This window comes from Opisthocomus hoazin, chromosome 1 (genome assembly GCF_030867145.1).
Source record: "Opisthocomus hoazin isolate bOpiHoa1 chromosome 1, bOpiHoa1.hap1, whole genome shotgun sequence".
NCBI lineage: Eukaryota > Metazoa > Chordata > Aves > Opisthocomiformes > Opisthocomidae > Opisthocomus > Opisthocomus hoazin.
The window spans coordinates 92,556,207-92,582,750 of NC_134414.1; the positions used below are offsets into that span (position 1 = coordinate 92,556,207).

Consider the following 26,544-nt stretch of genomic DNA (forward strand, 5'->3'; position numbering starts at 1 on the left):
CCAAAACCCTGAAATTACCTTTCCCGCCCACGCAGCGACGTTTTTTTCCAAGGGAAAAAAACCACAAAACCCCAAATCCCAAACGCCCGCTCGGTGCCTCCGCTCCCCCGCAGCCTCCCCCCACCCCCAGCTAGGCGGGAGCAGGGGCTCCCCCGCAATCCCCCGCCCCCCCGGCGGCACCTTGCGAGTCATCCCGGGCCCCCCCCCGCTCTCCCGCCCCGGGCGCCGTCGGGTGCCGCTTCCCATTTCGCTTGGAGATATTTTCGGGTGGCAGGAGGGAGCCGCCTCGTCATTTCCGCCAGCAGAGAACGACACCGGCGCGGGAGTCCGCGGCCGCGGAGAAGCCGCGGGAGCCGCCGGGCAGAGCCGGGCACGGCCGCGCCGAGCCAGTCCCATCCCCCCGGTCCCCCCCCCTCCCCCCTCGCCGCTCCGCCGCCGCCGCCCGGGCACCGACCCCTCGCCGGGGCCGGGAGCCGCCGCTGCCCGCGGGGGCGGGAGGCGTCGGAGCGTGCCACCGCCTCCTCCCCCTTCCTCCTCCTCCTCCTCCTCCTCCTCCTCCTCCTCCTCCTCCTCCGAGCCGGCAACATGAGCTGAAATCCCCGGAGAGGCACAGAGGCGGCGAGCGAGCCAGCGGAGCGGAGGCAAGCGGGGGACTGAGCGGCTCTCTGCTCCTGCCTCCCTCCCTCCCGCCGCCGGGGCTCCGGGCAGCGCGGCGCCGCCGCTCCGCTCCGCACAGCCTCGCCCCTCGCCCGGAGAGCAGCGGCGGCCGCCCGAGCCCCGCGCCCCCGAAGCCCCCCATGGCCCTCATCATGGAGCCCGTCAGTAAGTGGTCGCCGAGCCAAGTCGTCGACTGGATGAAAGGTGAGGAAGCGGCGGCGGGGCTGCGCGGTGCCCCTCTCCCGTCACCCCCCGTCCCCATCCCCGCAGGTGCGGAGGGCTCCGCGGCTTCCCCCGCGCCGGGGTCCCTCCCGCCTCCGCCCGCGTTTCGGCTGCGAGTGGGAAGGGAGGAAGGACCCCGTCGGGGCGAGGGAGCGGCGCGGGGGCTGGGGGCCCTGGGCTGCCCCGGGGCGCGGGGCCGCGCTCCCCTCTCCGCCACCGGGCACAGTGGGGGGGCGGCCGGCGACCCCCGGCGGTCCAGAAAGCCTGGGGGGGGCGGGCGGCAGTACCCGGGGGAGCCCGGGATGCTCCCGAGCGGCGACCGCGGTGTGGCGGTGGAGCCTCCCCTCGCCCCCCCCGATCCGCAGCGAAGGAGTGCGGGGAGCGTGGCCGGCCGCGGGGGAGGTGGTGTCGGTCCGCGGCCCCGGGGGCGGGAGTACCCACGCGTGGGGGGGGGGGGGGAGTGTCGCCGTCGCCGGCCCCGGGGGCTGCATTTAGCGATGCGTGGTCTGCATCAGCCGGGAAGGGGCCGCTGGGCTGCGGGGGGGTGGGGGGGTGCCGCTGCACTGCCCCTCCCGCTCCCCCACCTGTCCGCCTCCTGAATGAAGTCTCAGGAGAACTAAATTTGGACTTTCTGGAAATGCTTTTCTGCGTGCACCGGTGTGGCTTTAACACTGTGATTTTAAAAAGGTCTTTTTGTGGCGGTTGTTGGTGTTTGGTTTTTTTTTAATTATTACCTTTAACTTAGGCTGCAGCTGTGTTTTGAATAAATCACCATATAGTATTATATATCTTTTCATAAAGATAGAATGGCCGGATGGGTACAACTTTTGAACAACTGCTACATTGTGGGAGTTCTTTATAGCATGCTGCGTGCTACTAATGTGACAGTTTCATCATCCTTAAAATTTCAGGCATATAGCATATGTTTTCAGTTATTCAATCCTGGCATCTATAGCTGTCGAGTTACATTCGGTAACATAGAATAATAATAATAAAAAACAATAATGTGATACTTCATATCCTAAGAAATTACTCAATGTTCATAAAAAAACTTGAAGGAGCTACAAATGATCAGTATCAAAAGCAAACTCCTTTCAACTTCAGAATGTTTTATTACAGCTTTTAGCTTGCAACATTTTTACTTCTGGAAAAAAAAAAAAGATTGCGTAGGAGTTTTTTTCAAATCAACGCCTGAGATACCTCCACCATATTTTGGGAATGCAGAAAAAAATGAATTTGCAAATAGTGCATTTTTAAAACACTTAAAAAATGTAATATATCAAATACCTTTCCTAAATGACAGGTGAAGTACATTGCATACTCTACTTTTGTATTGCATCAATATAGAATTAGTTACTTAAAAACAACAGGCCGACTACATGGTACATTAAAAATCGTGAGGCTGGATAAAGGTTTGTTGTTGGAAACCTGTGACTAACGCACAGAGCTGTAGATCTGTTTTTGAAATCAATTACTGAACTTTGCCAAAAAAGCAGCTCTTGCAGTCGTGCCTACTTTTTCGCTTGTGAAGCCCGCTTTTTGGTGTTTAACTTGTTCATTTGGGTGTGAATGCTGGATTGTTTCTCCGGAGTACTTTCATTTTTACGGAGCAAACAAATCCGTGCTGCTTCAAGCTTTCCTTTCTTCATTTTCTGTTCTGAATTGCAGACGAACCCTCATTTAAGGTGAGGTGCAGAGAGATGAAGCACCTGCCTTCGACTCGCACTGTGTGAGGAAACCCACCTAGATAGCCACCGTAGTTTCAGGAGTTGAGCCTGGCCACAAGCGGGGCCAGCAGCCGTGGGCAGGTGTGGCCCTCACTGACGGATTGCGTCTCGCCGGGTTTGGTGGAAGGGCGGTCGCGGACAGGGGCGAGTGGCCTTGGCTGCAACAGCTTCGTTCTCCTCACGTATCGCTTGTAGCGCTGCAAACGTTGTTGAAATCCAGGTGAAAATATGTTCTTTCACTGCTATAAGCACATTGTCTCCAGCAAATTGCATTTCTGAAAGCCTCTGTATTTGAAGAGGTACCCAGGACAGTTGAATGAGCAACACGAATGTGGCTTTGTCGTGGGAACTTTGGGGCGAGTGCGTTAGTGGTCTTTGCACTGGCGGCAGTCAAGTCTGGCTTGCATAAGTTACATTAAACTTCAAGATGCAAGAATATTTTGCCGACCTACTGGGGTTATTTTAAAGGATTATAAATGCTGAACTGGGTTTTAACCTCTTCCGTTAAGTAAGTGCCCTGCTATGTAATATGCCTGCTCGGAGCAGCTCTGTTAAGAGCATTCTTCAAAATAGATTTCAATGTTCAAAGCAAAATCTTTCCTGAAAAAAGAAAATCCTACTGTTTAGCATTGTTTACAGTTATCTGAAAGTAAGGGGAAATGAAACACTTTAGATTTTATTGCTCTCAATGTTTTTGTGATGGTCTTGCTGGTACGACCTGAATGTTTGCAATAAAAGGCCCCGTCTGGAATTCTTTATTTAGGCAAAAGAGCCATTACCTCAGTGGCATGTTGTTCGGGGCAGTGATAAAGCATCAGGCCTGATATTAAAAGATGTGAGAAGTGAAGACAGGGCAAGCGTTCCTGCTTAGAAGTGTTACAGAAAAGTGCCGAGCTCTGGGCTGGATGGCTCTACAGGGAGCAAGCTCAGGAACGTGGGTCTTCGTGGAATAAGTACCATCTCTCCGATGGCCTCTTGGTTTTTAATTCCTTGATATGCACGGTTGGTCTATGGATCCTTTAGTGGCCTGTGGACTCTAACGCTGCTGAGATAGGGAGTTGTACCTGGAATTGGTTATGCAAATAAGTGACTACCTAAATTTTGACCTATGAAAATGTGTATGTTAAGAAGCTGTGGATCAAAGTACCCGTGAAAACCTTGCAAATGAAAAGGGCAAAAGGAGCGGAGCCTGTGTCACCATATGAGTTTTTTTATGGTTTAAAATGAACACATCAACAGAAGATGAACTGTCACAGAGCTGGAAAAAGAGCAGATGGATTAGCTCATCTCTCCCACAGGATGGCATATTGTATGTGGTGGATAAAATGAATATTTAAATTGTTTCAGATTGTGTATTATTTTGCTTTTCGTATATTTAGTGCTAATTTTAAAGGCCCTGCATGGATCAGCGAGCTGAAACTGTGTCAATCACCTCCTCTGCCTTCCCTTTGGAGGACATGTGTGGATTCCACTGCCGCGTTGCAAGACGTTGACACGTTGCATGGGCGAGTGCCCTCGAACGTCATGGCTTTCACTGACTCAGGAAGGGAACATGTCAGATGCGTTTTAGATTTCTGAGGTGCTGAGAAAACTCAAAGACACGCAATTACTTTCCAAGCATCAGGATGTTTTTAACTGAGTCTTGTAGTTTAACTTCTTTTGTCTGACATTATTTGTAAAGGCTGTGGTTTGATAAGGACTTGTTGCTTTTAACAGTATTCTCATTTTAATTCAGCGCCAATCTCTCAATGGCAGAATCCATTCAAAAATGCAATCCACCTGGAAAAATCGATACCACTTTATCCAACAAAGCTTAAATATTTATTTTTTTGTTTGTTGAATGACAGCTCGTAGAGCTTATACAGCTCATACAGCTTAAACTTTTGTAATGGTCGTCATACTCAGGAAGCTGACATATGGGGCATGGAGTTGCTCTAAAGCCTTCTAATGCTAAGGAATGGGGGCTTTTTACTTCTGTAAAATCCAGCGTTTAGAAGGATGTAAATATTTAGAAGGACGGGGAAGAGCAGGAGAAACATGAATTTGCTAGCAAAGCAAAAGCAGAGTGCATAAGTTCCCCGTTTGGATGATTGAATATTACATGGGTTTAAGAACTGAGTTTCTGTCTGCTCTTCACGTAGAGAAGTTCATGTCCATTTTCGGTAGCATGTGTGTTTGCACGGAGTCGTCATGGGCTGCTGACAACTGTGCTCCACTTTGTATAATGGGGATTGTGTCGTCATGGGCTGCCGTCAACTGTGCTCCACTTGGTATAATGGGAATTATGTGTTACTCATCAAGAAAATGCAGGAGTTTGTGGGAATGCTCTGGCACGAAAGACTCGTTACACTTAATAATGATTTTCTAAAAATGTTGCCATGGGGATCCTTTTACTCCTGTTCCTGCATGTGCAGAGCCCTAGGACTTCTGTGGCAATACCTAGGTCCTGCTGCAGTTCCTGAACCGTTAGGTAGGAACAGGGAAGCTCATCAGTGAAGGCACAGGCCCTCTCGCAGAGCTGGTCATCGCCTTCAAAGTCATTTCTAAGTGCCATATGTGGGATAAATCAGGTGTTTTACAATTTGTCAGCATTAAAACTTTAGGGTTTTACTCCCAAGAAAAGCAAACTGAAATTTTGCAGTATCAGAGGGTACGTGTAGTACTCCATTTGCTTTGAAGTGATGCTATTAAATGGAGTTATGACTTTTACTGTAATGTCTAACAAGAAAAGCTGTGGAAAAGCTGTAGAAAAATATGAAACAGTGCCATAGTTGGAACTGAATTTTGACAAACTCCCAAATTTTCAATTTATAGATAGTTACTCCATTTGTAAGAAAGAAGTAAGAATTTCAGTAAGACAAGTTGGGGGTCTTTTTGAAGAGGGGAGTTTGTACAAAGATGGGTAGTGAAGAGTCAAACTGCGCCATTCCAAACTTCAGTTTTAAGGACTCAGGATTTAAAACTGCAGTGAAAGCAGTGCTGGAAGATCTCTCTCTTTAGCTTGTTTATTTTTCCTGTGGATCTCTCTCTTTTGGCTTGCCCTTCTGACATTAGGAGTTTTAGCAGTATCAGTGGCCACCACATCAGTCACGGTGATGTGTTTTAGAGCATCTTGGTTTATGATTAGAAAACCTCTCCTGCCATTGTTTATCAGCAGAAAATGAAACTGCAATGGAAGCGGGGATGTGACAAAGCCTAACAGCCCTGGTGTTGCCATAGCAAATGCCATGTTACATAAGCAGCCACTCTGCAAATAATTCATGCAGCCAAATTTTAGGCATAACATGAGAACTCATTGTTAAATTAATGATCTTTTCAGGAGGGAGCTTTCCTAGATGAGGTGATCTCACTCGCTACCGAAATTGATGTGCTAGTTGTGAAGCTCTTTTAACACTGCCCGTTTACACCTTTATGTTGTTTGAACATATTGTTCTGTTTCTGAAACATCTGTTAGTTTAAATATGGCCTCACAATATGTTTTCTCAAGTGGTTTTTTGCAACAGTTCAGCAAAGCTCTATATTCTGGTCTTATTCAGATTTATTTGCACACTGCAGTATTAAACCAAGCAATTTACAAATGCCTTTTCTGATTAATAGGTGTCAAGAATTTTGCAAGGCAACGATATAAACCAGATCGCTTTTCATATGAGAGTTTTGAAATATATGTACAGATGTATTTTTAGAATTTTTGCAAGTAGTTGTCTTTTACCACTCCGGCAATAATAAAACAGGCAGTTCTATCTTCTAAGACCCAAACTGGCAAATGGTATAGCCTTTCTGTCTGATCCTCAGAAGTGTAGATAACCATTTAATCTCAGTAAAGTTACTGTAGCATTTGTTTGTACTGTATTTCCCAGAGTCAGGTAGAAATATTTCTTACCGATCGCCAGAGGAATAGGGAAAAGCTGTTTCCTGAGAAAATTCGTCATGTATAGGCTTGCATTCAAAGGTATGCAACCAGGAGAAAGAGAAAGCTCGTTCCTCAGGCTTCCTTGCTGTGTAGATGCTAGCTTTGTGTTGGTCATGTTCCGTCCCCCCCAAGAAAAGTTACTATTTCCTCATTAAATCATAGGATAACTATATTGGTGATCTCCTGTAGCAAGCATTTACCTTGAACAGGATAGCTTAGCTTTAGATTTCTAGATCCAAACAAAACAAAACTGTACTACTGTCACAGTTGCTGCTTAAATAATATACTTAATGCAGCCTTTAAACCTTCAGTTTAGGAGCTGCATAGTTATCAAGACAAATGCTTTAGGATAAAGGGTTCACAAATACCTTACTAAAAAAAATCAGTTCTGGAAGGGCTGTGTCGTGAAACTGTGAGATGCCACATTTTCTTCATTCATCTCTTCAGATTTTCAAATGTATCCACTTTTTTTTTAAAAGGTGAAGTAGGGAGATGGAGGTGAGTTGTATTTTTCAAGAAGAAAAATTTGAGGGGCCTGATACTAGGCCCATGCTATATTCAAAATGCAGAGGAAAGCAACTGCCACGTGAACCGACTTGCAGCACTGTGCAGGGAGGAGTTTAATTTCTTCTTGTGGGACAGCTGGACCTAGCAGGACATTTGCTCTTAAATTTAAAATAGGTGACAGTCCAAGAGCAAGCATCTGCTGCTCTTGATAACGTGCCTTTCCTGCAATGGAAGGGCAAAGGCCTAGAAGACACAGATCCATTGGTTTGGTGCGCCCAACATCTGGAATGCTACAAGGGCATCCGCTCCTACACACGTTTCGCCCTCACCCCTGTGTGGGGGTAGCACATGTCTGGGAGGTGAAAGGAATTTTTCCTTGAGGTCTCCAGTGCAGACATTTCTCATACGCAACGGGAATTCAGTATGTCAAGTCATTTAAAAACACTGAAGGCTTGAAAATCTAGCCCTTTTTGTTCTGCTTATCTGCCAAATAATACTATGTCTGAGAAAATAGCTGCGAGTGTGATCTTGTAGGGTGCTCGGCATTTCCAGTTTATCGCTTAAGTAGAAATTTAGGGCACTCGGTACCTCGGATGAAGTGTCTAGAACAGTAATTTCAAAGTGTTTGGCCTTACATGATTAACATCTGCTACAGTACCATATGGTGGGAATTTCCAAGTAAACTGTTAATTAATATATGAGTGTACCAGAGTAAGCCGTCATTAAACTTTATTCAGCAGAAGTGTATTATTTTAATATAGTGGGATGCAAAGTGCTGTACTTTTGTATTATACCTTTTCTGTTGTGTGAAGAAGAGGGCAAAAAGTTGAGGAGAATTAATTGAGCCTTTTAATTAAAGGTTCAAGTAGCTTTTTTTAATAAATGGTTTAAGACTCACATCAGCATCAAACATCCATTGGTTTAAGTGGAACAGGGTCTTTGGTAATGCTGAATTGGTGAATTGAATTGAATGGTGAATGCTGTGGAGACTCCTTTGCTAGGATTTTACTGGTGTCTGCTGTGGGTGGTCAGTGGATGTCCAGCTGATCTGCCCAAGCATGGAAGCCATTTTCGCAGAACTTCAGATATCGCTGATGAGGCTATACCTGCGGCGCCTTGTCTAGTACCACCGGTGGAACAAAATGTACCTGTGCGAGCTGGCCAGAATGGTCTGGAGGAGTGTTGGGGCGGGTGCTAAGGGTGTGCACGAGCCGTGGTAATGCTGGGACCTCCTCCTTGGCCCTCTTGTATTTGGAAGGATGAGCATACTCATCGATACTGCTGAGCAGCTGGCTACGTCATCTCTAAAGGGCTCTTGCCTCCCACAGAGGATGATCACTGGCTGTGTAGAAGCTTATAATATCACTGGTTTTGTTGACGTGTAGCATTTATTTTTAGTTTGGCCACATCCACCAGTTGCCAATAGCTGCAGCTATAAATGACCTATTTTAAAATAGATTCTTCTTCCCTGTCCTTCCTTCCTTTTCTCATTCCCTTCTCTCCTGATAATCTTCATGTCAGTAAGAAGGTGAAGAAAACCTTCCTCTGCATAATGAGGCCAGGTGAATATCGGTGGGACCTGCCAGTGTTGTGTGAGTAGTTCACTAGATGGCATTCTTCCCTCTGAGTCAACACTGACACTGCTGATGGGAACGACAAGAGACCTTAGTGTTTTTGGTGAGACGTGAACCTGAAATCTCGGCCAGGTGTGGTTGCTGAAGGCTCGCTGGCGTTCTTCATAATAGTGGGGAATAACTCTGGCACCCCAGTTAAATTCCATGTTGATAATAAAAATCTTTGTAACTGGACTCCCCTCACTGATGACTGAAATGTGCCGTCCTTACTTTCTTTAATTGCTTTGTAGTTTTGTTGATTGCTTTCACACAGTTGATATTTTGATTTGCAAGGTACGGTGCTGTTCTTGTTTTGTTTCAGATTTTCAAAAATAGTGGTGGAGGGACTTGTTGAATGCAAAGGAGAAGCTGCTCTCTGAAAAAATAATTTACTTTGTGTACCATCAGCTGTTGTGAACCTTCACTTGTCCTGCCTTGTGTACACATTTTAAGTGCCAGATAAATAATAATTTTCTTCTTCTCTTATTCTGATTAAAGCGTGACTTAAGTATGAGGTGAAATATCCAAAAAGTACCTTGTTGAGTGTCCAGCACTGGTTGACTTCTGGCTGGCTTATTTATTGCTTCTTTATGGTCATGAACAGAGCCATGGGCCCTTTGTCTCCGTTTCCCTTCAGAGGTCAAGCATGGCTCTTTTTGGTAGACTTAGTTTTATTAGAGCTAATATGAAAGAAATACAAATCTGTTAATGTGTTTTTGTAGTCTGCTTCTACTTATTTCTTAAACTTTCTGTAAGGGCACATGATAAAGTGGTCGTTGTTGCTTTTCAGAGAGGTGTTTATTGCCCTTTTCAAATATTGTGGTCCGGTTCAAATATTTTCAAATGAAACTAACTGTGTGGTAGCCTCCACGTTCTAGGTTGAACTTAGTGTTTCTTAGATTTCTCTTTATGTTTCTTAGAATAATTTTGAGTGGTGTGCCCCACAAGTCCTCTTGAAAATGCCTGTGATCAGTAATTTCCCTGCTGGGTACTGGACTTCAAAATCGGATGTAGTTTTCATTACTTACACCGTTATTTCATTGTATGTTTTAAACCATGTGGATCTGAGCTGTTTAATGCAGTCTGTGGTCAAAAGCCTATTTCTGGAGCCCTGATAATTGAGTCCAAGAGCACAATGTAGTGTGAATAATTTTTCATGCTCTGCGTGTGGACTTTAGAGAGAGGTTCAGCCTGGAAGCGTAATCATTGCACAGAAGAAATTTCCGTAAAAGTGTCAATCTGAATGTTAGAAGGAAGGAGGAGAGTGTTGGAACAGATTGCCCAGAGAGTTTGTGGATTCTCCTTCTCTGGAGATATTCAAAACCTGCCTGGACGAGGTCCTGTGCAGCCTGATCTAGGTGACCCTGCTTTGTCAGGGCGTTGGACTAGATGACCCACAGAGGTCCCTTCCAACCCCTACCATTCTGTGATTCATTTGTCATTAGAAAACAAAGAAAGTTAGGTATACAACAGGACTTCCTGAGAGCAAGTAAACTAATTTTTTAAAAGGATGGGATATTTCATAGCCTTCGAAGGATTGTTTTAAATGTCTGCTTTAGCAAATTACATTACTCTCATAGCATTAGAATGCCTGGGTGAGTTATGGTGAAGCTACCCTTAGCAACTATAGAAAGTAAAACAATGTATATGCAGTCATGAAACTTCTGTATAACTAAGATTAGCATGTTTCCTTGTGGGTTTTTTGGGTTTTTTTTTCCTTTTGAATAAAGGATTTGGTGTTCCTGGTGAGTACCTTGGCTTGAATCAAACAGCTGAAGAGTCGTGGCAAAGCTAATGAAGGAGTGCTAGCCATCTCCCTGATGGAAATGTCAGTATTCAAAAATGGTCTTACCAGCTTACGAACCCAAGGTCTTGGGAAAAAATAAAACACTTGGTGCAAGACAGAAAATCACTTTTCTGTGAAAATATGCCGCTTGCACTATGTATTATTTGCTAGATGAATAAAAGATGAAATTTGTTGCGGGAGGCTAAAGGTAATTTCAGAGACTAAAAGTTTACAAAGTTAGTTTACAGTGAACGCACTGATTCCTTGCATGTTATGTCTTAGTCAATAAAACCCTTTTCTGTTACTTATTTGGACATCATCCACTTGCTGTCTTTCATCCTAACCGTTGTCCATCAGCTCACTGCAAGCCACACTGAACTATTCAATTATAAACTGGAGATAACTAATGCTAATGAGATACGAATGAGTAAACCTAAACAGAATGGACAATTAGAGACTGCCTCTGGTGGTGTTATCAGATCACAGGGTTTTATCCGTTTTCCTGAGACCATGCTTTCCAAAGCGGGGTGTGATGGAGTGCTGTAGGTGGCTGCCTGGGCATCCAGATGCCAGGGATTGTGGAATGGGGGCTTGAGTTTGCAGGATACTGTGTCCTGAATGTTTGTCAGCTTTGCAAATCTGCACCAACTCCTGTTTAGGGGGATGAGTGCCGTCTGTGTAACAGAATAACTGAAAAGATAACTTTGATATGTGATGCATTCCTTCAGAACAACAAAAGTTAACTGAAATTTTTTTTTCTAGTTGAAAAGAAGGTAAAGCAGAATAAAATTTTTTTTTTTTTTTTTTTTTTTAAATGACTCTTACTGGAGAAAACGTTTGTTTCAGTTGATAATATATTGCAGGCTGTGGTGAGAATGGTGACATTTTAGATCCAAAGGAAAAATGAACGTGCTTTAATTAATTAACTGAAGAATTTCAGTTGCATATATATGAAATTAATTCAACTAACAGGCAGAATTAAATAACATCTAGGAATTGTTGTCTTGTCATTTCACTAGGCTTCCTCACTTCGTAGATGTTCAGTAATGTGCTCTACCTCTTACAAGGTAATTGACTTATATTTATCCCAAGAATTAAAAGTGCAGATCTTAAGCCTGTACCCTCTTGTGCTCTCAAATACTGGAAGGAGTTTCCTGTAGAATACTCTATTGATAAATCTTACTAAATCAAAATTCACCTCAAGAAAGAATTAAAATGAGGCCTCTGTAGGAAAAGATTGATGTGTGTCGGGATTTCGTTTCAATCGATAATAAAACTGTTTCGAAAATTACAGATCTATCTGATTTTCTTTTGATGGAATCTTTGAAAGTATTAAAGCAGTTCACAAAGTTGCATCTCAAAGTTTTTGAGTAATGTCAAATGTTATGGCTGTGCTTCTTAGAAAGAAAATGGCTTCCAGATTACAGGAATTTTAAAAAGAGCAAATAGATAGAAATAGCTTTTTAGTGACATGATTAGGTATTTAAATCTCAAGAGGTTGTTTGTTTTTTTTTTGCTGCTCACTTTTTTGGGATTTTTGTGTCACTGTGGAACAGCACTAACTGTAAGTTGTAAATGGTTTAATGGTAAAAATCAGCCATCAGTGTTGGGGAAAAAATAAATCCATGTGGCTCCTCTAGAAGAACGCACCCTTCTTTTGTGTGATCAAACACCGTAAGACCAATTGTGTTGAATGAACTTTTGACGAGTTCTTAAATGTGCTCCCTTTTAAAGTTATTATCATATGACAGATGGGAAGTAAACTAGCTGGGAGTTCAGAGAGGTCGGATAAGGCCAGCTATAAAGAGTTGTCTGCCTTTTTTCCCCCCCCTTCCTTTAATGACTTTTTGCTGTGACATATGTGACTTTATTTAAGTTTGCTCTGTGCGCTCTAATCCAATTGCTTTGTTTAGTCAAATAAATGTTTTTTGTTTTGTTTTGAATTTTAGCTTTTGTTTTTAGCATTAAATGTGCATATTTAATTAGGATATGTTATTAAAGATTAGATTCTCACAGTGGGATGTGTGCCAGCTCTTGAAATGAAGTCATGCTTGTCAGGAGATAGTAAATAATAAGCTTAGTAAGGTTTAAAAGATGTGTCTTGCAAAACATTAGCCCCTGTAATGAGTGCGAAGTAGCAACAGCACATAAATATCAATTGTTTTTCTCCAGTGGATCCGTCTGAATATGAGTTTTCTTAATTTGAATGAAGTTTTCTTTTGCCAGTTTAGTGAAACAGGCAAGAAGGGATGTTTGTTTTTTAAGAAACCACAGTTTCCCATCCCAGAACAATGACTTGTTTTGAACTGAAAGGGAACAATCTGACATTCATACAATATCTTGTAACCTCTGTTCCTAAAACCGCATTAAAAATAAGAAAATGCTGTCCAGTGAATCCCTATTTAGCAGTGGGAGAGAGCCTTGGATTCTCAGCTTTGCTTTCGGGACTGTCTATATTTTGTTCTTCATTTTGTCCAGAATCTTTTAATACTCCTGGGAACAAGGGCTTGGAGCGTAAGGTTCCCTGTGCTCTTAAATGTTGAGCATCCTGGCTGGTGGGAGTGTGTGTGTGTGTCTGTGCGTGTGGCTGGTGTGCCCAGGGTGACATGGGCAGGAACGGAATTTAGAGACAAGGGTGGGTCTGTCTCCATCCTGATTTGACCAGACAAAACTCTGTGCAATCATGCCCTAAAAGATTAAGAGCGGTTTTTGATGACTGCAGTCTTCAATTCAGGCATCTAATTTCTGTAAGTGCATGAGTCTCTCTGTGGGCCTGGGCAGAGTAACTCCTCTGCTAGTAATCAGTCCAGTGGGTTTTTCGTTAATGTTTCTGATGTGTCCGCTGGCCCCTGTGCAAGAAAGGGAAGCTGGCGTAGCCCTTTCTCGGGGTGCATCTCTAGCCTGAGAAAGTGGGAACAGTACATTGGGATGCAAATGTGTGATGTGGAAAGCAGAGTAATTTAAGTGGAGAGGAGAAAAAAGGTGTACTATACATAAACACATATTCTCACTCACTTTTGTTTTACCTTTAAGCTGTATTTGTAACATTTTTGGAATTGGGTGTATAAAAGAAGTGCTTGACTCAGGAGCCATATGGTATGAGATGTGACCCTGGGAAAGAGAAACTGCCTTTGCTAATGAGCATATATTTCACTAAGGTTAACAAAGCAAAAGAAAAAAACAAAACCAAACAAATAATGAAGAAAATTCCCTGTATTTAGTAATACAGGGATGCTTACCAAGTAGCCAAAACCTGTAGTATCTGGTGCTGAAACTAAGCAGGCATTACGCAAAGTAACAGCATTTTGCTGTGGGTACCACACTGCTGGAGGCACCGTTTTGGCTAACACACAAAACTTTTGTACTCAATACTTAAAAAGGCCTTAAAAATCCTACGTTTCATTTTGTAAGAAACTCTTATCACAGGTGTCTGAACAAAATTACAGAAAATGGTTCTTTATACTTCTGGTTATTTCTTTCCTGATGTGTTGCTGGACCCGCTGTATTGTTGGCATTACTGGGGAGTTACCAGTATTTCAGCAGCAGGTGAAGGGGCTGCTCATCACCTGCTGTACCCCAAGTCCTCCGGCTCCTCCTCATTGCGGAGGAGGGAGAAGGTTAAGGGCCTTCTGTCATCTTTACTTTAAAGTGCACTGAAGCATTTCTAACTGACTGGCTGCTTTTTTTAATGAAAGAAATTTGTCTTGTAACAGCTTCATATGCCCAACTAATTAGAACCGCTCTGTTATATTGCTCTCCATGTATCCTGTTTGGTAGGCAGAAATTGTTTGCTCTTTGACAGGTTCATTTCTTGTTGATGTTGGTTTTGTAGTACACTGCTGCCTTGGAGTTGTATAACTTAGAAATAATAAGGCATTAAGGCATTTTACATGTTGAAAAATATAAATATTTGTTAATCATTGATACAGAGCACATTTTCAGTCTTGTTTAGCATCGTGAGGTACAGTTTGTTCTGTGTGTGTAAATGCCTCAGCTTTGTGGCAAGACTAAGTTGAGGGACATTTAGTTTGATACATCAAGCTTGGGAATGTGTTTTAAATAAAGAAATCGTTACAACACAGGGTATGCCTCTGCTGGCAATCTTTTTAAAAGCTGTCAGGCAGGAAAAATGTGGGTTTTTTGGTTTCTTTTTAGTGAAGAGGCAGAATTGTTTGTATTTTCTTAGGCGTTCGGTGTTGGTTGGTGCCGTTCAGATTGTTTGAAGCCTCGTATGTTTTTCCGGTGGTCTCCTTGTTGCAGCACTTTGATTTCTTGCACACAGATCTGAGTGTGCACAGGTGGGACCTGAAGACCGCCACGGCGCCTGTCACTCCTGATTTGAGACCTGGAGGTCTGAGGAACTTCACCCAGCTGGGAAGCTGGATCAGCTGTCAAGATGGAGCCACCTTCTAAACAAATCATGCGTACCCTGCTTTTCCTCCTATCTTTTGGTCGTGCCAAAAAGCTGTGGGGTGGACTGAGGATTAACAACCCCATTAACTTTTGCCCCAGCTGTCAAGCAGTCTCCTGACAGATTCTTTGGCGGTCATGTTGGTGCAGATTCTGTAGCATATTGAAAAAGGAAAAAGTCATTATCGGTGGCTTAAAATTTCAGAGATCAGATTTGTATTTAGTATATTGTTGCTGAGCCTGTTGACCGAACAAGTTGGGTTCTTTGTGCAAATACTTCTTTGCAAATATGCCCCCACCTCCCCAAAAGGAAGGAATGGAGATGGGCTTGAGTGGGCACCTTTCATCCCAAAGTAGAGAGTCATTCACCAAGGACATTACAGCCTGAATGGCAGGACAGAAAAGGTGAAGTGAATTATTGCGTAGGTTATTTGGAGGGGAGGGATCTGGTAACCAAATGATAATTGCGCACGCTTCTGGCTGAGCAGTAGAAGGCGTTGCAATTTCCCATGTGGTTTGCCGTTATTCTGACTGAATGTAGGAGGGGAGAGAGTGTGTGCAGTTCATCACGCGGTATTTTGGGAGAGGCTTGGTGCCGGAAACCAACCGGATGGGTGCCTTTTGTCTTAGGCTCTGTGAAATGTAGGCTCTGTATAGCCTAGTTTGTCATACATTAAAAGAAAGAGGCAATGTATGGATAGAAGGAGAAAGAAGAGTACTGCAAGTCTTTTGTTTCATATAGATTATCTGTTTAAATTATTTTGAACAATAGGAAACCCTTTGGTGTAAAATTCCTGCCTGCTGTAAACTATAGGTCTGCTTTGATCTTGCTCAGTGCTGATCACTGCTACAATAAGCGAGATGCTACAAAACAAATTTGTGCTGATGAAAAATAAACAAATATACCATCAAAATCTGTTTCAGAAGCTCCTTGAAGCTGTGAGAGAAATACCAATGCTTTGACAAAGTGCTGGTACCTGGGGTTGCTGTGGTTGTGAGCAGGACCTGCATCCCATTTGTTACGAGGGCGGGAGGGACTTCCGTACGCCTTGCTCACTAGGTTGCCAGTTATGAGTCAGGTCATAATAGGACTTTAAAGATTTTTAGAAGTGCTCTACAGATCAGTTTAATAGATTGTTTGGTCAGTCTGTATGGTAAGTTTGTGTGTCGAAATGAGCTCGAAGTATCAGTTGGGGTCCTGAAGAGTACTCATTATTAATAAAGTCACAGTAAATGTTGACGCTCTTGTAAGCTCTAGCTCTTATTTGTACCAGTATTTGTGATGGCGTTTAAAGAAATGTTTTCAAGGGTACTTATGGACTTTCTCAAGGAAAATTTGAAATGACATCATCTTACAGTTTGAGACTAAGCCTTTTCTGGTTTTGAGCTTGTAGAAGAGAATTGTTGATATTAAAATACCAAGACTGGTAGGAAAAGAAGCCAATCCATTCTCACATAAAAATTGTAGAAAACCAGAGTAACTGATGTAACGTGTCTTGAATAAACTGTGCACCATTTTTGTTTTTTCATTCCATAAAGGTAACATATTATGAAAAAACGCTTATGACGTTTACCATACGCCACGGCAGGTCACAGGGAAGAGCGGGTGGAGACACCTTTACGCTTTAGGTAGAGGAGAAGGTCTTCCCTGGCTCTCGCTTTGGCGAGTTGTGCGGTTCCCAGCGTGGGTGCCAAGCTCCAGATGTGCGAGCGCAGGTTGCAGCTGGCGGCCGTGCCGGGGCAGCGCTGGTGCGGAGCCGCCGTTGGGAGGGCGAGGGAGGCATCTCCTGCCGTAGCCCCGTGCCTCCCTGCAGCGTTTGTGTATTATGGACATGCTCACTGGGGGTGACATTACTTCTTACTGAGAAAGGTCTGTGGCCAAAGAAAGCGTGAGGTGAACGCTCACGGTTAACAAAGAAACCTATTTCAGGTCGGTTAATCTGCTGAAGGCGAGGGGGGTTTGGTATTGTGTTTTTAATTAGAGTTAGCTTTCTGAAATTGGTGGCTGCCTTTGTACAGAAGCGTGGACTGTGTGGAGCAGAGGGAAGTCGGAAAACCTCCTCGTTGGATAGTCGTGAGCTGAGAGACCTGTAAGACGGTCCCATAAAGCGGAACTCTGTGTACCTGGCACTGAAGCTACCAGGTCTGCCATGTTCTGACTCAAGCCAAACAAACAAGTCAAGCTTATTCATCGCTCTACAGTGTAGCGAGAAGCTTTGTAACAATTGACATTTTTGTCATGTTTTGAACACTCATTAGGACTTCAAATTAGCTATTAAAGGACATGAAACATTTAATCACCACGTCTTTTCTTGTTTGCAGTAGTCACTAGTGAAATGCTTTTTTAAAAAAAGTTGTAATTAAGTGAAAAAAATGTACTTTAACAAATTTACTTGGGATGCAGCAATTTCAAGTGTTGAGATTACTGGCCTAAGCAAAGTACATTTTCTTCTCCCTGAAATAATGTTTTTAAACTCTTGAAATCTTAAAATAGCAATAGAATATTCCTAAATGTCATGCGGAAGTCTAGAAGATCCTCTTTTACTGCTTCTAAATGTTTGGGCATTTTTAGCGTTTGGTGCAAAGATGAATACTTTTACTCATGACAGAAACTAATGATTTCTCATCTTCTAAAGGTCTACTGTTTAATGAAATATTATAAGCATGCTACAACATTGATTCTGTAACAGTGACACATTCATTGAATTGCTTTTTTCTTCCCTAGTACTAGTTAGCTATTTAAAAAGCTGTTTGGGATAGACTTCTGACTGACTTTAAAAAGGAGCTATGTCAATTATAAATTAAAGGAAAATTTATAAGCCTCAGAAATCTTCAGAATACTGAAATGCAGTCTTTTATTATGTTTTCAGCCTGATATTCAAAAGGTTCCAAATAACAGTAAAATAAACCAGCTAATTCTATCAGGGGTCGGTAACTGTAGGACCTTTTTCTTAAATCGAGATTTATTCCTCTGTGCAAAACGGGCATTTAATCAAAATAATTTTCATGTAACTATTTGCATTCTAGAAAAACAGAATGTGGGAAAGATTAAAAGCAAACACTTATTTTTCATAGTATATTTGAGGGAAGTCTGACAGGAACGCGATGGACAGTATCAGTGAAAGTTTGCTGATCGACCAGTGTCCTTCCCTTGGCTGTTCTAAATGGCCAAGACCTACCCCCAAGCCGTGGTGGGAGAAGTCTTCACGATGAATTCATGCTATGAGGATTTCTGCCAGCTTTGCTAGCCATGAGCAGCTCCCTGTGTGCCTGGGGCATCCGATGGGTCTTGAGTGGAGGTATGGGGTGGTTGTACTGGTGTGAGGCTTCCTTAGCTGGAAGGGATGTGGTGAGGGACCCACAGCACCCACGCTGCAAGGCGTGGGCGTGGGAGGAGTAGCGGTGGGTTTGTATGTGGGAGTTGGGGGTGAGCGAGAGGTGGCTTTGGTGGCTGTTGTTCCCACTGGCATGGATGAATTGGGACCAGGCTGAGACACACTTCTCACCTCAGCCGCTCGTGGAGAAAGACAGTGGACTGCAGGTGATGACTGCTGCAGTCAAAGCTCTTGGGGAGAACTGAGATGCAGGAAAACAGAGTTTTGATTCCTATAAATGCTGAATGGTAAAATTTTATTTCAGAAGTAACTGTGAAAACCTGACCAAGAAAAACAATACCTTGTTATGTTTTTCCTGCATGCCAATGGGATAGATTTTCCTGTTGGCATTTAGAGGATGCTGAGTGATGAGGATTGAGTTTGCAGAAGAAAATCTCATTCTCTCTGGCACTTAGCTTCTTTCACATGGCGAGGGGAAAAAACAACCACTCTGCAGGCCTGGCTGAAGTGTAACCTTGGTGGTAAGCAGCGGGGAAGGTGAAATTGAAGAGTAAGATGCAAACAAAAAAAGGTCAGTTATTACTAGAACTAAAGATATTTTTGTGGGCTTGACAATACAGAAAATACTTCTTTAAAAAGGGAAGACGGATTGTGTATACTTCACAGCTTGTAGAATCCTAAAAATATGTTTATCCTTGGCAAAGTGTCTTAAGATCTCGGAAACCGTCAGATATTACAAGCACCTCACAAGGAGACATCTGGGACGCTGCCTCTCGAGATTTTGGTGCAGGGTTTGAGCTGGAGAGCTGCTTCCTCTGGGCAGTGTGTTAGGTTTTGAGGTTCTGTGCAGAGATCAACTTCTTGAAATTTAATTACCAGCTATTGCATGTTCAAACCATTTGCTAATTTGTTGGGGTTTTTTCCTGACACATAACATGGAAAAGTCTTGAAGACCAAATTCAGAAAAAAATGGGAATCGAGTTATTTTACCAGTATTAAAGCTTTTCTGGATAAAAAACAAAAATGAAGGAAGATGTCGATAGGCCTTATGGTTGTATAAAACTGTATTAGAATTAATTTTGGAACATATTCTGTGTATTAACACTGGCTAATAATGTGTGTTTAATGGGAAAGCTTTTTTTAAATACCTCCAAATGCTGATGCTTTTGAGATTTTCACAGTGTTCTGAGGTAATGACCTTAATTTCTGAGAGAGATGGTAAAGGGCATACTTAGGTCTGACACTTAGGCCTTTCATAATAGCAATTAAATTATTTACTCTCTGCCTGTGAACAGATGAAAGGACATGAGTAACTCCGCAACGTTCTATTGTAGCTACAGCTTCATCACCTAACAAGATGCGCAAGCTCACTTACATAAAGCACTAGTGTGACCTGCTCTAATTTTGGTAGGAGAGTTCACATGCTTGAAGTTAAAATCGGGAATGGTCTCACAAATGAGACCTGTATTTGAGAACTGCAGTGTAGCTGAGGTACATACACCTCAGAAACCTTACTCTGGGGGTTTTCTGATTTCGACTTTTGTATTTCTGCAGTGTTAATGTTGTGTTTGTGCTAGCATCTAGCATTCAATTTGCATGTAGTTAGTCCTTGGTTACTTTATTGAGGGTGGTGTGTTTTCGGGTTGTGAGTAGCTGTGAAAATAATGTAATAATGAGTAGTCCTGCGAAAGTACTTGTGTACTGACACTGTTCCTCTGTTTTATCTGGGATGAAAGGTTTACTTTCTGGGAAGCTTAAAAAAAGCAGTTTGTTTTTTGTGTGTGTACCCTCAGAAACTTCTAGTTGTTCTCATCCAAGGCATTTTTAAAACATTACATTCTCATTGCTTTTGTTTAATTGCTTTTAATTGTTTTGAAATGTTTGGGCATTCATGGGGCATTTTTTTTCCTCAAGATGGCAACAGGCCTTCTTGAGAGGATTTAGAACGTACTGTTGCTACAAACTGTCTTGGATATAAATTTAAACTTGCTAATTTACTTAGCAAAATTCTTTCAAAACTCAAAAATGTTAGGATCTAATGATTTAAATGAAAGCCTCTAATCCTCTGCATCCAAGTTAGCCTTCCTGATCTTGTGTGCAGAAAGGAGGGGAGAGACATTTTGGGATGGAGTTCAATAGCATCAGGCCAAACGTTGAAAGATTGTTTGCACAGCTGTGTCTAAGCAGTGACCAAACTGTTAAACAACCTGGTGGGGGGAAAATGAGTAGAAACTCCTGTTGGCCAGGGGACTGAGTTTCCTGGACAGTGCTCAGGACGTTATGAAGTCATTGCACATGCTGGGTCAAGGCTTTTACCCATATTTTCCCCTTGCGCTTGGGAATAATTCATGCTTTGCTTTTTCATAATAATATAATTGGCTTAAGGCATCTGAGCAAAATCCTGTATTGACGAATGATGCACTGTAGTGTACTTACCTATAACTTCAATTATAGGGAATCTTTCCCTGCCAGTGAACTGAGTCACTGATGTGAGAGGAGACAGTGCCTGTATATCTGTCTTACTTCCTTGCAAATTGTAGATTATGAAACTGGACTACTGAGCAATAATTTAATCAGTGGCATCAGAAGAGCATTAAGCTCCATTAAACGTTGGGTCACCATCAATGTCAGATGAGTATTAAATTATGGCTTGCAACTTAGCAATACTCATCCAAAAGGCAGTGCTTAGGTTCTTGGCAAGCATGTAACAGTTTATTATGGAACAGATGCTGCAGAGCTTAACATACGACTGAAGTGTCAAGTTGTGTCAGAGAAGATGGGCCCAACACTAATGTGGTGCTCAGACTTTGTGAGACCCATGTTAGCGAATTGCTTCCTACCAGAAAGATGGGGGTTAAACGTGTTTCGTTAATAGGATCTCCTGTTGCATGCTTCAAAGTCAAAGCACTGCTCTATCTGCCAAAGACTGGCTTATAATGTGAACAGGTTATAATAAAATTCTCTATGCAAGTAGTAGAGATGCAGTGCTCCTGATAAGGAGGGGGGATCCCTAGAGGCTGCTCAGAGTTTGAATTTTTATGTGAAGAAACACAATTTTCTTTCTGGTTCTGGCACACCGTAATATTGCCAGCCTTATATTTGGAGGATGGCTTTGGTAGCTCTGTAGCTAGTCACAGATTTTCCAAATAACAGCAGTCAGGTGAAACTAGTAACACTCTTTCTGGGTGGCTTCGCTGATGTTAGCAGCAGCTCTCATGCAGCAGCAAATTCACTGAGGCTCTTGTCAGTCTGCTGTACGGCTCCTGCCACTTAGGAAGGCTGCGTGCTGCAGGAGATGCTGACCTTAGAGCTCTGCAGGGAGAGAGAGGAGGATGAAAAATGGATGCTAGAATAAAATGGTTTTCAATTCCTGTTTAGGTGCAAAGAGAATGAGGAGGAGATAAAGAAGAGAGGGAGTGGGTTGGCCTGTTAGAGTAGCAGATGTGCTGAGGAAAATTTTTGGTGCTGGTGGTGCTGGGAAAGGAATAAATGAGAGTGACTTTGATACAGGTAAAGCTTATCTCATCTTTATGCAGCTTCTAGCTGGTGATAAGATGGGTTCTCCAAGTGGGAATTCTAACAAGATTTCCCTACCCATCTGCTGAAGATAGCGGTTAGGGTTCTTGCCAAAATCTTGCCCATGGTTAAGATTTTCTTATCTGATTGTAATCACAAGTTGGCCACATAGTCTTATGGGCACAATATCATGGCAAGATATTTTAAGCCATGTTACAGGTTTTAATTTATTAAGGATTGCATCACTGGCACTCAGATGTTGCCAGCTGAATCCTTGCTGCTGTGCAGAAACCATAGTACTTCTGGTTTGTGGCAGTGGACTGCAGATGGGCATGCTGCAGCTGAGGGAGCCTAGGACTGCTGGGCAGAAGGCAATGGTCTTTGGGGGGAATCCTGTCGTCTGGCTGCAGGACAGGCTGGCCGAGGCGACGGGGCAGTGTGTTGCAAAACCACTCCAGTCAAAAGTCTCCAAAATCTCATTCTGCTCACAATTTTCACCCTGACAGTTGGTGTTCATTTGCTTGTTTATAAAGTACTGTCCCAGAAATCTACATGTCCTATATTGTTATATTATTATTTTTCTTTTCAAAAATATGCCAACAACTTGTTGAAATTTTAATACTAGGCAGTTAACATTAAAGCTTCAGAGATTTTTTCGATTTTCCACTTTTCTCCCGATGACAGTTGTGAAACTGGTCATTATGCAGAGAACCAGCTCCAAAGGGGACCTGAGCAGAGCAGAACCTGCTAAATAGAAGAGGAATTGCACGTCACCTTTATAGGCACTAGAATTGCCATTTCCTATCCAGCAGTGCTGAACTTCGTGCATGCTTTATTGTTAAAAGCCCTGTAGTTTTGGAATAGCTCAAGTTAGGTAGGAGATTCGAAAAGAACTGAGGAGTGTTAAGATATTACTGTTTAACAGGAGGCTGAAATAATACATAAGCACGAGGATGCATGTGATGCAGTGCAAGGTCAGACTACAGCTGATAAATACGTGTTTAACAGACCGGTTGGCATTTGGAAATGATGGCGGAAATGATGCATTTGATACCTGAGAGCAGGTACTTGGAAATACAGATGTCCTCTGCCTTTCAAAAAAACCCACTCTTTAAGTCTCACTCAGGTTCAGGTTTGTTTCTAATGAGACCAAAGGATTTTGTGGCAGGTAACAAGGACAGTCTTTTGCTTTAGTCTTCCTCGACAAGGAGGCGGCATGCAAAGTAAGCCAGAATTACTATGATCAAAATAGTAATTATTATTAATACATTCAGGTTTCACAACTACTTGAAATGGTATCTAATGTTTTAAGTACACTTTTAAGAATAAATATGGAACAAGAAATCTCTTATGCGGTGAGAAAATTAGTACATATAACAAGTCCTGTTGAACTCCGCAGAGTGAAAATTCGGCTATTTCCTTGTATTTTTTGGTTTTGCTTTTTTCCTGACTTTTGATTAGGTCTGAATGAGGTGCTGACTGAAATACCTAGTGTTTTTATACTGATACACCCTCTCCATCGCTTTTCAATGTGAAGGAAACAAAGCTGAAATGGGCAGGAGATAATGGAGCAAGACCAAGATGTATGCTACAGTTGGCTCTATACAGCTAGCACAGAAAGTGTGCCACAGCATTTACCTCCTGATGATGATCTCATGTGGAAATGGGCAGCCATGTCTGTAATCAGGACACTTTATCCCATGCTGACTGATACAAGTATTTAGTTCTACCAGCCAGGGATATTGCAGAAGAAATGATGAAGATGGCACAAAGGAAACCCCAGCTCAAAATTAATTCAGTGGTAAAATTTTATATGTATTTTTTTTTTTTTGTTGTTTTATCTGATAAGCTATGGCAACAATATACTAGAGCTTGTGGAATGACATCCTCAGTGAAATCTCAACTCTGGTTTAGTTTGCGATGCCTTCCACATGGCTTAGGGCAAGGCTGTTTGTAAGTAGGGCGAAGTGAAACCCACAAGAGCATCACTTCGTTCTGCCTTCTGGAGGGCTCCGTACAAGTAGAGCTCTCGTTGGTGGCGCATTTTCTGTGGTGTGTCTGGCCTCTTTCTACATGAATTGCTTGGGGGGCCGAGTGTGCTGCACATCTTCCACCTCCACACAGACAGTTGTCAGTGTTGCCTGCAACAGCAGCAAAATGTGGGGATTTTGGGTTTTTCATTGGGTGTCCCAGCATTAGACCTCTGAATTGGTTAAGTAAATGTGTGTGTATGTGCATTATAAAATGTTAGTAGCACTAAACTGCAACATTTTGCACGAATGTGTATAGTGTGTAATACTAATATTTAATGAACTACCTCATCCTCTCTTTGGGAAAGAGCTTCAGGGACAGGTTTCATACCTTTCATTTAGTGCTATGCAGTTAACAGTTAAAAACAAATTGTTATTAATTTGGTGTGACGTGTGCACACACTACTTTCCATGTGAAGTTCATTTCTCTTTCCTGGGGATATAACATTGACGAGACTTGAAAGGGACTAATATGTCGCTGTAGATTAATTCAGTCTTTGAAGGGTCTAATTCCTAGTTACTGATTTTTGCTCATGTGGATAAATTATATGATCAAGTGATTATGCAAAACGAGAAACTAGCTAAAGTGTAACTTAGATTGTCACTTCAACAGATGCTTTAAAAAAATTTTGTGTATTTACAACTTACGCAAAGCTGACAACAGTATTTTAAAAAGTATATTGCCAAAGAAAATAAAATACTAACAAATGTATTTTGCCATGATCCAGTTGTGTGGCTTACGGTTCATACTGTAGATTACGAGTTTACGGTTCATACTGTAGATTTTAAATTATGTAATGTGTTATTCTCTTTTAATGAGCGTGAGGGAGAGTGGGGAAGAGCAGGCATATAAAGTTGTCCTTGGACGTATTTTTATGTAAAGCTCTCGACTTTGAATATATTTTGAAGCAAATTGTCTTATACAAGAAGCTTAAAACGGAAATGTTTTCAACTTCTTAACATACACTGGATCTGTGCATACTGGAATGTAATAAAGCTGTACTAACTAGTAGGATTATTTGTAAAGTTATTTGAACATTCTGTCCAATTATGGGTGATGTCATTAGGGTTTTCTCTTAATTCTGAAATCCTTCTTGAGAGAAGGCAGGTAGAGCCAGTGAACGCTGGATGATTTTTCTGGTGTTAGAAGGAAAATCAAATGTAGGGCAAGGCAGAAAAATTTGGAGCATGGATGGAAGTCATTGTATAAGCACTCCCAGCCAAGCCCAACATCTTGTCCACTGTGGCTCCAGAGAGAGGTTCAATGTAAGCATAGCAAAACTGAGGAGATGCTCATTTTGCAAAATGAACTGCATTGCTTTTAACCACGCTGCTGGGCTGCATGAAATCCACATAACCCATGTGATGGCATCACCAAATAAATCTTGAAGCCTTATTTGAACCATTAACAGATTTCTCCAGTCGTGGGAGACAGTGTAGAGTACTGAGGTAAAGGAAAGCTTTAACAACTGTTGTATTATTTCTTTGGGGACACAATGTTCCAGCTTGCTCCGAGAGGATGTCTTCTGACGTAATAAATCCTTGGCAGCAAAGCTGGTTTTCGTGGTGAAGAACTATAATAAAGACTGTGGCAGAGCTTATTTGACTGTTTTGCGTAATAGCATATATTAGCCCATGCGAGGGAGGGAGAAGAGGAGGGCCCTTCTTGTGACAACATGTTTAATGTGGCTGCTCCGGAGAATGCTGTAAAAATGCAAACATGGGAAGGCATTTGATAGAACAACCTGTACTTATTTACTTACTTGGTTAATGTCAGGGGTGTGTTTGGCTTACATAAACATCTTCTGTCTTAGATATTATACTTGGCTTTTCCATTTAGTATAGGATTCATTTATATTTTGCAGAGGGGGTGGGATGGTTACTAAGACATCGTATGTGAAGTGATGGAAGTGATGAATAGTAGGAGTATAGATTTCCCTTTCTTCTTCAAGACACTCCTACTCATATCGAAGTATTTGACCAGTGTTTTTAAGTTACAGATGTTTCTTTGTCATGTGGAGGGGTATGTACAGCTTTTTCTGCCCACAACTCTAAAACCGTCCCAAATCTCACACTGTGGTGAATTGTGTGAACTTCTGCTAAAGAGAGCTTCAAGCCTGGGAATTGCATGGGCGTTGTGAGAAGGAAGAATGAACGCAGGGAGTTCACCCAGAGTTTGAAGAAACTTTCCCTCCTGCCTGCCTGCTGTAGGCTTGGACATTTGATGGCTTTGCACTTCCTATAGTCATATGTGCTAGGGTGAAGCACAGCTGCAAATAATCACAGGAGACGGTGAAAAGCTATGGAAAATTAAGACTTTAATATCTGAAGTCCTGAGGGGGTGTTTCAGCCTTATAGCCCCTTCTAAACTGTTGAAGCCAACACCACACCTACTTAGACAAAGGTTCCCATCCTTAGGGGATATAGTGGTTGCATTTCAGTGCTTACAGTCATACTTGGGAATTTGGTAGCTTGTCATTGCTGCGCTGTGCAAAATTGTTTGACGGGCAGGTGCTGCACATCAGTGCAATTGCGGTGGGAGCTGCGCCGCCATCTTTCATTTGGATGGATGAGGGGCTGGCTGGCTTTGGGCGGGCTGCACCCTCGCTAGCCCTCTCCAGCTCTGGCCCTGTTACAAGGATGCTGTGCTTGAACCTGGCAGGACTCACTTCGGCCTGTGTTAATATCATTAGTGCTTGCTGGAGAGACGTGTTGGAGAAGCAGTAATGGCACACGCTGTTGTCAGACGGATAGTTGTTCTCCCTGTGTAAACCAGTAGTGTAGCCTTTTTGTTTGCAGGCACCAGAATATTGTATGTTTGGCGATAAGCT

The 26,544-nt window shown here is 42.6% G+C and overlaps 1 protein-coding gene across 6 annotated transcripts in view; it reads left to right on the top strand.

Moving 5' to 3' along the window:
* The first annotated feature begins 227 nt into the window (after positions 1–227).
* CNKSR2 (connector enhancer of kinase suppressor of Ras 2) overlaps positions 228–26,544 on the top strand; it is a 232,638-nt gene continuing 206,321 nt past the window's right edge. The window contains exon 1 of one of the 6 annotated variants that reach the window (XM_075429438.1): positions 228–861. In XM_075429438.1, coding sequence (XP_075285553.1) covers positions 798–861 — 64 coding nt within the window. In that variant the 5' untranslated portion in view covers positions 228–797. The remainder of the gene's footprint in view (positions 862–26,544) is intronic. The other 5 variants (XM_075429455.1, XM_075429429.1, XM_075429447.1 and 2 more) reach the window with 5 other exon arrangements.